Genomic DNA, 14,633 nt, shown 5'->3' with positions numbered 1-14,633 from the left:
CTCTCCACAACAGACACCCTGTGAGGGAGGGGAGGCTGAGAGAGCCCTGAGATTAATGTTCAGTCAGAACAGCTCTATCAGTGCTGTGGCGAGCCCAAGGTCACCCAATTGGCTGCATGTGGAGGAGGATTGGAAAATCAAACCCGGCTCGCCAGATTAGAAGTCTGCACTCCTAACCACTACACCAGGGGTGGTCAAACTGCGGCCCTCCAGATGTCTATGGACTACAATTCCCATGAGCCCCTGCCAGTGTTCGCTGGAAGGAGCTCATGGGAATTGTAGTCCATAGACATCTGGAGGGCCGTAGTTTGACTACCCCTGCACTACACCAAGCTGGCTCTCAAAGGGAGCTTTGCTTCTCAAAAGCTCACACTGTGCAACTCTTGTTGTTCTTTCAGGTGCTTCTGGACTCCAGTCTACGTGTTATGCTCCCGACTAACACAGCTGCCCTCCAAAATTATCTGCACATGTACATGGATCTGACTCATGGTTGTGGTCTATAGGCATTATTATGATGTGCAAAATACTTAGTGCTACATCATGTTCCCCTTTCAGATGCAGAGACATTTCTCTTGGTGTAGGGCATCAGGGCGTTTGAAATACCTGAACCAGGCAGCAGTGCTCTGCACCAGTGGAATAGCAAAGGGGGCTGCTGACCTGGCATCCCTTGTCCTCCAGCACCATCAGTGTGTGTGGCCAGAAGGCAGAATTACATCTCCCCGATCATCAAGGATCCAGTGACATGTCGGCCCAAGGGGCTTCCATGTGGTCCTAATCTTTATTATTTACTTCCTTTCTAGTCTCCCTTTCCCCACAACAGTGGTTTACATAATTCTCCTCACCTCCATTGTATCCTCCCATAAGCAACCCTGGAGGTGGCTTGTATAACAGGTCCAGGTCACCTAGTGAGGTCCCCCGGTAGAGGGGTGAGACAGGTCCTAGGCTGACCTTCTAACTTCCTGACCCTGCTACCTCTAACACATTCATCCCTTGCAATTCCTGATTCTGGCCTGGTTCCTCCACCTGTGCAGGTCCTAACTCAGGCACAAGCCTTGCCTGGACCGCTGTTTCCTGACCCCCCCCCGCCCCCTCCAATCCTTGCATTTTTCAGGAGACCAGAGGGGAGCCCTGAGTGCACATGGCATCCCCAGCTGGCTTCATCACTCACCTGCCTGCACAGGCAATTGCTCACTTAACGTAATTTACTTGCATAATTTTATTACAATCCTAGATGGGCAATAATATAATCAGCAGTCAGCAACGCATAAAAGGAAATCGGCACATACGGTAGAATCATAATCTTGTTACAAACCAAATTTTGTGTGTCCAGTTAATTAAAAGACTTAACCAGGCGCTTCCTTATTGAACTAAGCAAAGCATAATATTTGGCCAGCTTAAAGAGGGTTATTTGGAGCAACTAGAGAGGAAAGGGACATATAAACACTATTGGATCTTCCTGAAAAGTCAGATAAAACTGACGTGGCATGTTAAGGAATGCATGTCTTTATATAAAAATGAACATTATGGTGGCACACATTTAACTGTTCCAGCTGCTTTCTGTGGGCAAGGACAAACACCTGCACTTCCACACAGTAATATATTTTCAAGCCACTCCCAGCACTGTTTGCAAGTGGATCTCGCCATTTCACACAATAAAATTGAGTTGCAAAGAGCATTCAGTGGATTGAAAGTGTGGAGGAATGTCTCTCTACCACATTCAGTGGCTGTCCCCCTCTTCTTCAGGCCTAATTACAATATCTGCAAACCTGCTGCCTGTTTGGGAGGCATCCAGGACAGACAAATATGTGGTCTTTGGATGACAGTCAGGAAACCCTGTATCCTCTTGGACTGATTTTGCTTCCCACACAATCCCCTGCCACAAAAGACTTGGGCTTCACCTCCTCCCCCTCAAGCTGTTTGGGGGTGTGAGATGTAGAGCTCTGTCTAGGCAAGGATGCACATTTGGTGCCTCATTGGCCCCACCGTATCCATCCAGCAGCCGCATGAGGAGGGCTCAAAGAAGGTGTTAGAGGTTCTCCCCTCACAACAGTCACCAGAATTATTCCAGATGCCCTTTCCCTCAAAGGTGTTCAGGTCAGGTAATGTTGCCAATCTCCAGGTGGAGCATGAAGAATTCTTGGAATCCCAACTGATTTCCAGACTGCACATAGGGTTGCCAGCTCTGGGAAATTCTGGGAGAACGTTGGAGGGTAGGGTTCGGAGAGGGATTCCAATGTTCACCTTCAAAAACAGCCATTTTCTCTGGGGGAATGGATCCCTATCTCCTGAAGATCAACTGAAATCCCAGGAGATCTATAGCTACCAGCTGGAGATTGGGAACCCTAGTCCCCAGAGGCCTAACAGTCAGTTGCTGGAATATCAAGCTCCTGGGCATTGATAGCTAGCCTGACCCAGCCCTGGCGCTGCCACGGCTGCTGACACAGAGATAAGCAGCTCGTTGGCCAGGCCCCCTCCCCATTGTGACACCCTATGCTCCCCATGCTATCCCCCGGCTGCCAAGAAAAACGTTTCCTGGGGGAGAAGCTGCCTGCAGCAGATGTGGACATGCAGTGAAAACTCCAGCTTATGGCCGCGATGTTGGGTTTTCAAGGCAAGAGATGTTCAGGCGAGCCACCCTGGCCTTCCCGGGTGATTTTACATCCAAGCAGTGAGCTGAGCTGACACAATTTGGCTTCTGAGAGTGGACAAAATGGAGCTACCCTAGGCTCTCCAGATCAGAGTGGAAACTGCACCAAGGGAGCCTTGGAAGCAAGGGAGGGACCAATGGCTCAACGGGAGAGCCTCTGCTTGGCGTACAGAAGGTCCTGGGAAAAGACCAGGTAGGACGTGATGAGAAAGATGTCGACCTGAGATCAGGGATAGCTGCAGCCAGACTGAGTTGGCAATACTAACCTTGATGGACGTTAAAGACAGCTTCATCTGTGTTCATGAACACATTCAGGCACATAGATGAGCCATCCATGCAAAAATAGAAGAATGCAGACCCCACTGCTGTTTGGTGGTGAGGGAGGGGGTCAATCCTGTTGTCGAATCCCAGCTAGTCAGTGATCCTGATGCCTCCTCCTCCTTGCTCCCGAGGAGCCCCACTCTAACATCTGACTGGCTGAGAACACTTGTGGGGATCACAAGGAGCAGAGAGGCCGATGCCACAAGCCCTTTTTAGCCATCATCCCTCTGCTGTTAATTAAACATGCCAAAGTTTGGGAATGAATTAAAGGAAGACCTTTCATCCATGAACTGTCTTTTGGTGATCAAGCCATTTCCTCCGTAATCTTTTGGTGTGTGCGCAGGTATTAGTTTTCCTTGCTGGACTACAGTGACTGGTTTCAAAAGACAACACTCACACATACCCTTCTGCCCTGCTAGAATTGGATTAAATGACTGCACTCTTTTGGGGTTGCCAGATCCTCTCTGGTCACTGAAAGGCAATAGGGGATAGGGCTGGAAAACTGCTGGAGATTTGAGGATGGAGCTTGGGGAAAACAGGGCCTCAGTGTATTTATCCTCCCAAGCAGCCCTTTCCTCCAGGGGAACTGAGCTCTGGAGTCTGGAGATGAGCTGGAATTCCAGGGGATCCCCAGGCCCCACCTGGAGGCTGGCATCCCTCAGTCCCCCTCCCAAGCAGCCCTTTCCTCCAGGGGAACTGATCTCTGTATTCTGGAGATGAGGTGGAATTCCAGGGGATCCCCAGGCCCCACCTGGAGGCTGGCATCCCTCAGTCCCCCTCCCAAGGAGTCCTTTCCTCCAGGGGGACTGAGCTCTGTAGTCTGTAGATGAGCTGGAATTCCAGGGGATCCCCAGGCCCCACCTGGAGGCTGGCATCCCTCCGTCCCCCTCCCAAGCAGCCCTTTCCTCCAGGGGAACTGAGCTCTGGAGTCTGGAGATGAGCTGGAATTTCAGGGGATCTCCAGGCCCCACCTGGAGGCTGGCATCCCTCCGTCCCCCTCCCAAGCAGCCCTTTCCTCCAGGGGAACTGATCGCTGGAGTCTGGAGATAAGCTGGAATTCCAGGGAATCCCCAGGTCCCGCCTGGAGGCTGGCATCCCTCAGTCTCCCTCCCAAGCAGCCCTTTCCTCCAGGGGAACTGATCACTGGAGTCTGGAGGTGAGCTGAAATTCCAGGGGATCCCCAGGTCCCACCTGGAGGCTGGCATCCATAGTTCTCACTCCACCTGTGTTGGCCTGTACCACTTGAATCCTTCTAGCATACACAGAATTAGAAGGGCAGGGAGCAGTCTAGGCTTCCCTGGAGTAAACATTTCCCTCTGACATCCCAGTTTTTCATGGAGAGGGAGTTTTTGTAAAGAGAGCATTTGGTCACATGAAGAGACATGTGGTCTGAAGAGATTTCTGTAGGTATTATTATTGTTGTTATTATTGTTATTGTTGTTATTATTTCAATTTATTGCCCACCACTCCCCAAAGGCTCGTGGCAGGTTACAGTCATCTGGATAAAACCCCAATAAAACTGGCATAAAAACAAATACAGAATACAGTCAAAACCCCATGAGGAAGATGTAGCAGCAAAACTCATCCCAGTCCTAATAATCCTTCCAATAATACAACCTGGAGGGGAAGGGTGACAGAGGGTGCCTGTTAGGCACCCAGCCATAATAGGGGAATTTTCCTGCCAATTCATGCTTCATTGTAGCAGTCTTGTCTCTGTCTCTTGGTTGTGGGCTTGTTTTGCGTCTCTAGGGACACATCTGGAGCACAACACTCTCTCTAGTGTTTCCAAGGCAAGAGTTGCTTGGGTTGACCTCCGTCCAGCAGTGGCACCTGCAGAGACATGGGCTCCTTGGGGTGTGGTTGACATTTTCATGCCACCCTTCCTCCTCCTTTGAAATCGGTCAGCCTGAGAGGGTGACCACAGAGATTGGTGGCTCTGGAGCCATTTTCCAACCTGGATCTCGTCAGTGTCAATCCAAGACAGGCTGAGGCCTCCCCCCCCGGCACGCCTTCTTAACCAGTTCCTAAGGAGCCCTCTTTGGGGGTGCATGGGGGCCCCCAGTGTTTGTTCCCGAAGATCCTGGGAGAGCCTGTTCTGTGCTGCCCGCCACACCCATTGCCTCACAGGCATTTCTCCCTGCATTAAAAATAACAGCCGCTTTCTTAACCCTCCGCCCCAGTCGGCTCCAGGCTGGCAGCCTCTCTTTTTCTCAATCTGCTCCCCCCTCCCCCTCCCCATGAATTCCCTACACAACATGATCCCTCTTAATAGCCTTCCCACTTTGTAACAGCCATCAGGCTCTAATCCTTGCCACAGAGGGGCCTGTGGGAGATCATGCCATTTGCAACACCTGGCCTGTACCTGGCAGCAAGAGAACAAAACGGGGGATGCCTATTTTGCAAAGCCACCTTTCCCACAGGGAGAGGGGGAGGGGGAGGGGGAGGGAGTGGGGGCAAAAGGGAAATGACAACCACTAATTGCCTTAAATTCAGAGAGACTAGTTACAATAATTAGGTGTTTAAGGAAGACGGGGCCATGGAAGCCTGGCTTCCAGCCGTCTCCCTCCCGCGAGTGGAACCCTCTGTGCTCTGCAAGATGGGCTGGATTTGGATGCTTTGTGGGAAGGCCTCCCTCCCCCTCCCATCTCAGGCTAGACCCTGGTTTGATGCTTGCAGAGAGTTGCTGCTCAGAATGGGAAAGATCCTAAATGATGAGAGCCACAATAGAAGCATGTTTGATTTAAATAACATGTTGAAATATAGGTACGGATGAATATTTTTGGTTGGTGCCCCTGAAGGAATCATTTGGAGCTTCTGATCTAGCTCAAGGGCTCATGTCGTGTTGCAGTAGACCAGGCCTCCCTACTTTTTTGAGCCTGCAGGCACCTTCAGGACTCATAGTGGGGGGGGGGCACAAACACAAAATGGCTGCCACGTGAGGCAGAACCCCCCCCCCCCCACACACACACCCTCACACAAACACACACAGAGGAAGCTCAAGCTCAGGGGAGAAGATGGGGGAAGGACCAGTGACTCAGTGGTAGAGCATCTGCCTGGCATGCAGAAGATCCCAGGTTCTATTCCCAGCATCTCCACTTTTAAAAGATCAGGTGGTGGGTGATCTCAGATACTTAAAAAAAAACATAGTGAAAGAAGAGTGAGAGAGAATAAAACCAGTACTGGGGAGGCAACTGCCCCTGAAACAATGATATTTTAATCTGCTCAGCCAATCATCTTTCTCATGGCTCATCAGAAGCCCTACCGGGCAAAAGCCCCTCCTGTCCCCCTCTTTCTAAAAATACCTGATGGGAGCCAGGACAGGTGCTGATGGACACTGTGGTACCCACAGGCACCACACAGGGGACCCCTGCAGTGGATCAAGTGAGCACAATTTGGGGATCTGTTGAGTCCCATGCAGCCCCCCCTCCCAGTTCTCATCTCAACACCTGCAAGCCTGAGTTTTCTAGCACTGGCAGCTTCAGAGGCTCTATTAAAACTACCCTCCCCCACTGCCATCCTTCTCCCTGCCTGCCACTTGGGCCAAGGAATGGGGTGACCCATCTAACTTCCTGAAAGTTTCAGCCCAAGACCCCCTTTGCCAATGTATTTCATTCCTGATTCCTCACCACAGCTTAAGCCACAGTGTACACAATTGTACCTGCACCTCTTATGGCCTTTGGCTTTCCCATGGAGCAGGGCTTCAGGGTTTTTTGTTTAGCCAGGACGGTGTAGTGGTTAGTATGTTGGACTAAGATCTGGGAGACGGCTGTTCAAATCCCGGCTCATGCTGTGGAAGCCTCCTGGGAGACCTTGGGTCTGTTACCCTCTCTTGGGCTAACCCACCTCACAGGGTGGTTGTGAGGATAAAATGGGGGCAAGGAGAATCATGTCAAGCATTTCCCCCTGGGAAGAAAAGTGGGGTATGAATCAAGTAAAGAAAACAAAAAGATTAATAACTACTCTGCCAAGCACAACTACTCTGCTCTGGTTCAGCCTCACTTGGAGTCCTGTGTTCAGGTTTTGGTCACCCCAATTGAAGAGGGATGTTGACAAACTAGAATGTGTCCAGAGGAGGGCAACAAAGATGGTGAGGGGTTTGGAGACCAAGACGTATGAAGAAAGGTTGGGGGAGCTTGGTCTGTTCAGCCTAGAGAGGAGACGACAGAGATGGGATCTGATAAGGGGATCAGACAGGCTGGAGAGAACCAGGAGCTCAGGGTCCACAGCATTAGTCCCGCAAATCAATGGTGTACCTGCAACATCAGGACCATGGACAGAGCACCACAAGCCACAATAACCAAGGGAAATCTTGCGACGCTTTACAGATCACCAGATTGGTGGGAAGCCTCTGTCAGCAGACAGATACTCAAGAGACCAAGACGTATGAGGAAAGGTTGGAGGAGCTTGGCTTGTTTAGCCTGACGAGGAGACGACTGAGAGGATTCAAGTATTTAAAAGGCTGCCATAGAGAGGATGGAGCAGAGTTGTTCCCTCTTGCCCCGGAGGGACAGACCAGAATGAATGGAATGAAATTAATTAATTAAAAAGAAATTCCTTCTAAACATCAGGAAGAAGTTCCTGACAGTTAGAAAAGTTTCTCTGAGAGCCAGTTTGGTGTAGTTAGGAGTGCAGACTTCTAATCTGGCATGCCGGGTTCGATTCTGCACTCCCCCACATGCAGCCAGCTGGGTGACCTTGGGCTCGCCACAGCACTGATAAAACTGTTCTGACTGAGCAGGAATTTCAGGGCGCTCTCAGCTGCACCCACCTCACAGGGTGTCTGTTGTGGGGAGAGGAATGGGAAGGTGACTGTAAGCCACTTTGAGCCTCCTTCAGGTAGGGAAAAGCAGCATATAAGAACCAACTTTTCTTCTTCTTCTTCTTCTTCTTCTTCTTCTTCTTCTTCTTCTTCTTCTTCTTCTTCTTCTTCTTCTTCTTCTTCTTCTTCTTCTTCTTCTTCTTCTTCTTCTTCTTCTTCTTCTTCAGTGGAACTGGCTTCCTTGGGAGGTGGTGGTCTCTCCATCTTTGGAAGTTTTTAAACAGAGGGTGGATAGCCATCTGACGGAGAGGCTGATTTGGTGAAGATTCAAGGGGGTGGCAGGTTACACTGTCAACAATAAGGTTGTGAGTGTCCTGCATGGTGCAGGGGGTTGTACTAGATGACACAGGAGGTCCCTTCCAATTCTATGATTCTAGAAGGGCGTTAATCCTGGAATAGGGCAGGTGTCCAGCTCCAACTCTCCTGAGATGGAGTCTGGGGTTGCTGTGCCCTCTACGCCCCTTTCTCAGCAGGCGGCACATAAAGGCTTGGTCCTTGGGGAGGAAGAGGGGCTTATCTCAGCCCAGCCCTCCCCCCCTCGCTCTGCTCCTACAAGTTAGAGTTGTGGCTCATCTTCCTCAGCTCCCCTGCTCCCTGCCTTTGAAGCCTCATGGGAAAGGGTGTGGTCAGGCGGGGAGTGAGTAGGATTGCCAGCCTCCAGGTGAGGCATGGAGATCCCCTGGAAAATGAATGCTTGGGAGGGTGGGCTCTGTGGCACTGGACCCCCAGGGAGGTCCCTGGCCTCCCCAGGCTCCATCTCCAAATCTCCAGACATTTCCCAACCTGGAGTTGGCATCCCTAGTCATGAGTAACAGAGGTGCCAGCTTCCTGAGAATACCCCCCCCACACACACACACACACACACACGTGTTCCATGTTGCATTCATTTATAGTGTGCCTGTCTCCCTGAGACTGGCTGGTATCTTAAGTCTCTTCCTCTAATGCAGAGGTCTGAGTATGCCAGGCTGTTTTTATCATGGGGCAAATGGAGACAATCAACTTAGGTGGCAGATAGGGAGGGGGGCAGTAAGAGCCCCATAATTCTCCTTTTCCACTGTTCTCTTGCCCCCTCACAACAAGCCATACATGTCCTCTAAGGCTTCCTGGAACACTTTGCAAGAGTCCTTCATTTGGTGAGAATCCAGCCCTTAGTTGAGTTGCCTAAGCAACCATGTAAATTGGCAGTGTTCCCAGGGCAACCGCAGTGATGCCCAGGCCAGAGGAGTGAGTCATACACACCCTATGAAGAACCTGTGCTCCACCTGAACTCTGCCCCATCTTGTGTGCAGTAGGTTCCTTTCCCTTTTTCGGCACCCTGGTTTCCTCCAGGAGTCGGGCCTTTTCTGGTGCTGCTCTATGGGATGGCATGCCTTGAGACTGTACCACAGGGTACGGAATATAGCTTATGCATGGAGGGAAGGTAGCATAGTAGAGCTGGATCGCATCAGATCTCAAAGCAAGTGATGAGCAGAGGTGGTTTGCCACTGCTTGTGTTTGCAGAGCATTCCTTGGTGGTCAACCCTCCAACCAGCTCTGCTTCAGCACTTGCTTTGAAAGTCCTTTGCTGGGGTCACCATAAGTTAGCTGTGACTTGATGGCACTTTACACCCAAGCAAAGCTGTGTGCAGTTCTTATGGTCAGCTGCTTTGCTTCCTCTGGAAATAAATGTTTGCAAACAAAGATGCAACAAACAGTCTCTTAGGTAGATGAGAACTTGGGGGAGGGGTCAGAGGACTGAACTTCAGGACTGAATTTCTTTCTCATGGAAAACATCAGTTTTGGAGTTTCTGCCTGTATTCCACAACTGGAACAGTGATGTGACAAAGCTACACCAAAGTCCTCTGGGTAAAGTCAAGTTCATTCTAAAATTGGGGTCTTCAACCTTTTTCAGTGTGTGGCGACCTCTGGAATTCTGATGCAGTGTGGTATATGCAGCCACAAAATGACTGCAACAGGAGGTGGAGTCAGTCACAAAATGGCAGCCACAGCTTTTCAGTTACAGTGTAAAGATTTGTGCTCTGGTAGCAGCTGTTGCCAAAGCAATGTTTTTATAAAATTGCACAGACAATCAAATCTCCAATGGCTAATGGCCCCAGAGATCCCTTCCAACTCTATAATTCTATGATTCTAATGAGAAGCTTGATTGGAAAGAAGCCTCCACATGCAACCTGCTGAATGACCTTGGGTCAAGTCACAGTTCTCTGAGAGCTCTCTCAGCCCCACCAACCTCACAGGGCTTTGTGGGAAGGTGGAAGGGCAGGTGACTGTAAACTGCTTTCAGACTCCTTCAGGTAGAGAACAGTGAGATAGGAAAAACCAGTTCTTCTTGTTGGACCCACCGCTTCCTGAAAGCACTCGGCACACACCAGGAGAGGTGTCAGCAAGCACCACTGGGGATTCTTGCTTTAAAAGGAACCTTTGCACTTGTGGATTTTCTTTTAAAAATGGGGCTAGGAGCACATACGTGGATTTGTACACAGTCTTCCATGCACTGGCAGAGGAATTCTGGTTTGTTTGTTTGTTTTTAAAGTTAAAAACACTTCTAAAACTGCGCTAGACATTTGAAGGGGGAGTATGCAGAGGAGGAGGAAGAATGTACACCTGCAGACAGACAAGAAATGTAAAGGTGGTAAGCGGTGCTCATATTTATCCTCATATAAAAGTGCCTGCAGTGCTCATATGTATCCTGCCATCTCTTTCCCTGGGTTTTATAGTTCTTCAAAGACTTTCAACAACGCATTTTGCCAACGGTAACAGGGAGTCAAAGGAAATGACTGCGTGTTGCTTGGGAAACAATGCCTCTAAAATGCCACCTTCCATTTTTTCAAAAGCTATTGTCTGACTCCAACATTACTCGTCAAGGGCGCAAACCATTCTGAGCAGATGCCACACAGCGGTGTTGCTGCCCTGACTAACATGGGCTCTGAAGCTGACGTGGGATTCTCGAACGACGAGATCCATAATGGCGGGAGAGATGCCTTCAAAAACCACTGGCCCAGCCCTTGCCAATCTTCTGCTCCAGTGCTTAGGGGCAGTGGGACAGTTTGCCCGTTCCAATATGTATGTCTGCAGGGCACAATATGATGAGGCCTGAAAGACCTAGTGAGCAGCTGTTATAAACAAAGAGAAGAATCTTTGGATGAATCTCAGAATCCTTTATAATTCACAGACAATCCATGTCACATGTCTAGCAAACAAGTCAAGATAGTGGACGATGAAACGTGGGACTGCAAAACCAGCAGCATAGAGAAGGAGTGTGGTTCTGTGATTATCATGGGAGACTTGGAGGGAAGGGACCTGGTCTACATCCTGAGTCTGTTGTGAAACTCAGCAAGACAGTTGTTCTGTCTCCCTCAGACCGTCTCCATAGAGTTGGGAGCATAAACTAGAAGATCAGCCAGTGCATGAATTGCTTTCAGGAAAGACAGGATAAACATGGGACATATCCCTAAACTGGGACCAGAATCAGCATCAGGAATCTGCTAAGAAGGAAATGCAGGCGATTTCCATTGTCTGGGGTGGGGGGATCTATGGATGACTAAAATGGTCCTTCAGACCCCCTTGCAATGGGGTGTTTCCCACGCTACCTCTCGGCAGGAAGACCACAGCCTCTGGCTTCAAATGCTGCCGCTGTTTCCTCTCCTCCCTTCTCCTTTCACCCTCCAAATTGCAGCAATTCACTAATGGCTTGCCCTGCCGGCCACACAACCAATTGAAATGTCAGAGGTAACAGCCTCCTTGTCCCCCAGGGACAGGCCTCCTTGGGAGCGACCGTTACAAACCCGACTTTCATCTCCCCTGTTTATGTATTTCTCTCTCACAATCTGCTGGGGAGCTCAAGCACATGGCAAAGGCACAGTGCCCCAGTGTGGGCCTCATGCCACATAGCAGGTTTCCTTTAATCTGGAAGAAGGGGCACGTAAGAGAAGAAAACAAAGATGCTCCTGAACATTTGCTTGGGCAGCTGCTGAGACTTGCTATTTCTGGGTCTTCCATTCAAATCTAGAGGGCCCATCTGCACAGCCTCTGATTTCAGACCCCTTCCCAGAGAGTTCTGCATAGCTCTCAACACAAGTAGTGTTAGTTGTTCTGAGTTCTGGCCAGACTATTGTCTGCAGGGAGTTAAGTAAGGTCTGAGCGTGACTGAGCTTTAGCAGGATTTAATGAGCAACAGAAGGTGCTAACAGGCTTTGAAGTATTGGGTACTGGTTTAGGGGAAGAGGCAGGCTCTTCAGGACCCCGGAGAGTTCCCTGGAAAGACTCACAGAGGTCTTACTGGAGGTTTCAAAGCCTGGCTCAGGGGTAGAGTATCTGCTTCGCATGAACAAAGTTCAGTCCCTGGCACTTCCTGTTAAAATATCTCAGATATCAGAAGAGGCTCTGGAGAATTACTGGTTCACTTAGCTATGACCTATGAGAGCTTGCACGGTGTAGTGCTCAAGAGTGGTGGACTATAATCTGGAGAACCGGGTTTGATTCCCCACTTCTCCTTCTCATGCAGCCAGCTGGCTGACCTTGGACCACTCACAGTTCTCACAGAGCTCTCTCAGCCCCACCTACCTCACAAGATGACTGCTGTGGGGGGGGGAAGCTACTTTGGGACTCCTTCAGATAAAGCAGGGCATAAAACCTACTTTTCTTCTTTTATAGAGAAGCATAATGTAGCTGCTGTGATCCATATTATTACCACAGCTTGTTTACTTTAATGCACAGCACATGGGGCTGCCCTTGAAAAGAGTCCAGAGGTTTCAGGGCCTTTGGGGGTCAAAAAGGTTCTGATCGGAGGTTTTTGGAATACCTAGCCACAGTGATCCATGCAACGGTCACCTGTAGACTGGACTTCTGCAACTCACTCTACGCAGGCCTACCCTTAACCTTGATCCTGAAACTGCAACTAGACCAGAATGCTGCGGCCAGGGTCCTCACAGCAACGCTATGGAGTCCCACATCCAGTTCATCCTTCTACAACTGCAGTGGCTTCCAGTCAAATTCAAGATTAGGCTTTAGGTTCTGGTAATCACCTTTAAGGCCCTCTACAAGGGATCACCTCTCTGCCTACACCCCTCAGAGAGCCTTACACTCTGCTACTACCAACTGCCTGGTGATGCCTGGCCCCAAAGAAGCTCGCTTGACCTCAACCAGGGCCAGAGCTTTCTCCATCCTGGCCCCCACCTGGTTGAACAAGCTCCCGGAAGAGATCAGAGCCCTAGCGGAGCTTAAACAGTTCTGCAGGGCCTGCAAGGAGGAGCTCTTCCACCAGTCATTAGGTTGAGGTTGACCTGAATTCAATCACTTCCCATTGGCCCTGGAGCCCCCTCCCATGAAAACCACCACCGACATGTCCATCCCACAGGGCTGTCAGTTTGTTATGGTTAAATGGATGTTCTCATCATGTTTGTTCCATTATTATATTGTTCTTCTGTTATGACTGTATTGTTATTGTTCAATTTACCATATTATTTGTACTGTTTTTTCTCCAGTTCCATGTAAACCACCCTGAGCCTCAGAGGATGGCAATATATAAATATAATTAATAAATAAATGAAGTAGCTGTCCTCTGTTGTTGCTCTCCTCTAAAACTCCATATTAAATCCTGGCCCAGCTTCCATCTTTGCTGATTAGGGTACACGTCTCGCATGAGGTGTGCTGGTTGCTAGGCATGCAAATAGGTCTGAGGTGAGAAGGGGGTTGGGTACATTGGATGATGATGTCACATAGGCATGGATGACTCCCTGCAGCAGAAGAAAGCATGGTCCCAAATGGCTCCTTCCGAGATGGGTTGGCCATTTAACTTCCTGGGAGAGTCCTCCGTGGATCATTGCCCGAGAGGGCCGGTGGCAGCCAGGATTCTGCCAAACCAAGGAGTTCCTGCAGTGCTCGCAGCTGAATTCAATCACTTCCCATTGGCCCCTGAGCCCCCTCCCATGAAAACCACCACCAGGCTGCAGACCTGCTTGATTCAAATTCAGCCTGTGTGTCTGCACAGTAAGGCACTTGCCAAGGTCTATGACCTGCTAGAGGACCCAGCCCTGAGCCTGGAGCCAAAGGAGGAACCTTCCACAAGAGAACCGCACTCTGCTGCCTCCTCCAAATATCTCTCTCGGTCAGCCACGGTTCCCCCTCCACACAGCCACAAGACTTCCTCGAGACCAGCAAAGGAGTCACCATGGGGGAGTCAGGAGGAGCCATCATGGGGGTGTGGTAGGAAGGGAGATGCAATGGAGGAGTGGGAACTTTGCATGCTTTGTGCATCTGTTACACTGATGGCATAGGAAAAGGGGAGAGCATCACAGTGCAAAACCTCTGTTGTTGTGGATTAACACCTCCTGGGGTCGGATTAATGGCTCAGAGGCCCAGTCCACCCCAGGACTGCCCACCTGTTGGCTATCCCTGGTGAAGTGCAGGGGAGGGACCTTAGCCGTTGACTCTGTAAAGGGACTGGCTTCTGTAGCTTCATGCAGAAGAAGGGAGACCTGGGGGGGAGGGGGGGTTGCCTTACATACCATTGTACACCAGTTCTGAGAATTTCAAGGCGAGGCCCTGCTTGACTCTCCGCACTTCCCGGTCCATAGTCAAGGCCTCAATGTCTAAATGCGCGTGGTAGAGGATCGTCCCCGCCGGGGTCTCGTAGATACCTAACCATTTTGCCAGGCAGGGGGAGAAAGGGAAGGGGGGGGGAGAGGGAGAGAGAAGAATGAATGAGACCCAAACTGTCAGGAAATGACAAAAAATAATGATTTGGCTGACAGAAGGAGCTGCGGTCTCCGCTCCATTCAGTCTCAGCTTGCCATAAAATGCATCTGTCATTATAGTCCTGCTGGGGCCGAGACAGTCCACTCCGCACCT

General features: G+C 50.1%; 1 protein-coding gene across 3 annotated transcripts in view; it reads right to left on the bottom strand.

Moving 5' to 3' along the window:
- The window catches only part of ASS1 (argininosuccinate synthase 1), a 151,307-nt gene that overhangs the window by 31,947 nt on the left and 104,727 nt on the right, over positions 1–14,633 (bottom strand). For all 3 annotated transcript variants that reach the window (XM_077305234.1, XM_077305235.1, XM_077305236.1), the window contains one exon: positions 14,291–14,422. In XM_077305234.1, the coding sequence (XP_077161349.1) occupies positions 14,291–14,422 (132 nt within the window). The remainder of the gene's footprint in view (positions 1–14,290; positions 14,423–14,633) is intronic.

The sequence above is a fragment of the Paroedura picta genome, chromosome 12 (assembly GCF_049243985.1).
Source record: "Paroedura picta isolate Pp20150507F chromosome 12, Ppicta_v3.0, whole genome shotgun sequence".
NCBI lineage: Eukaryota > Metazoa > Chordata > Lepidosauria > Squamata > Gekkonidae > Paroedura > Paroedura picta.
The sequence above is the reverse complement of the archived record's forward strand: the minus strand, read 5'-3'. Positions and strand labels throughout refer to the sequence as shown.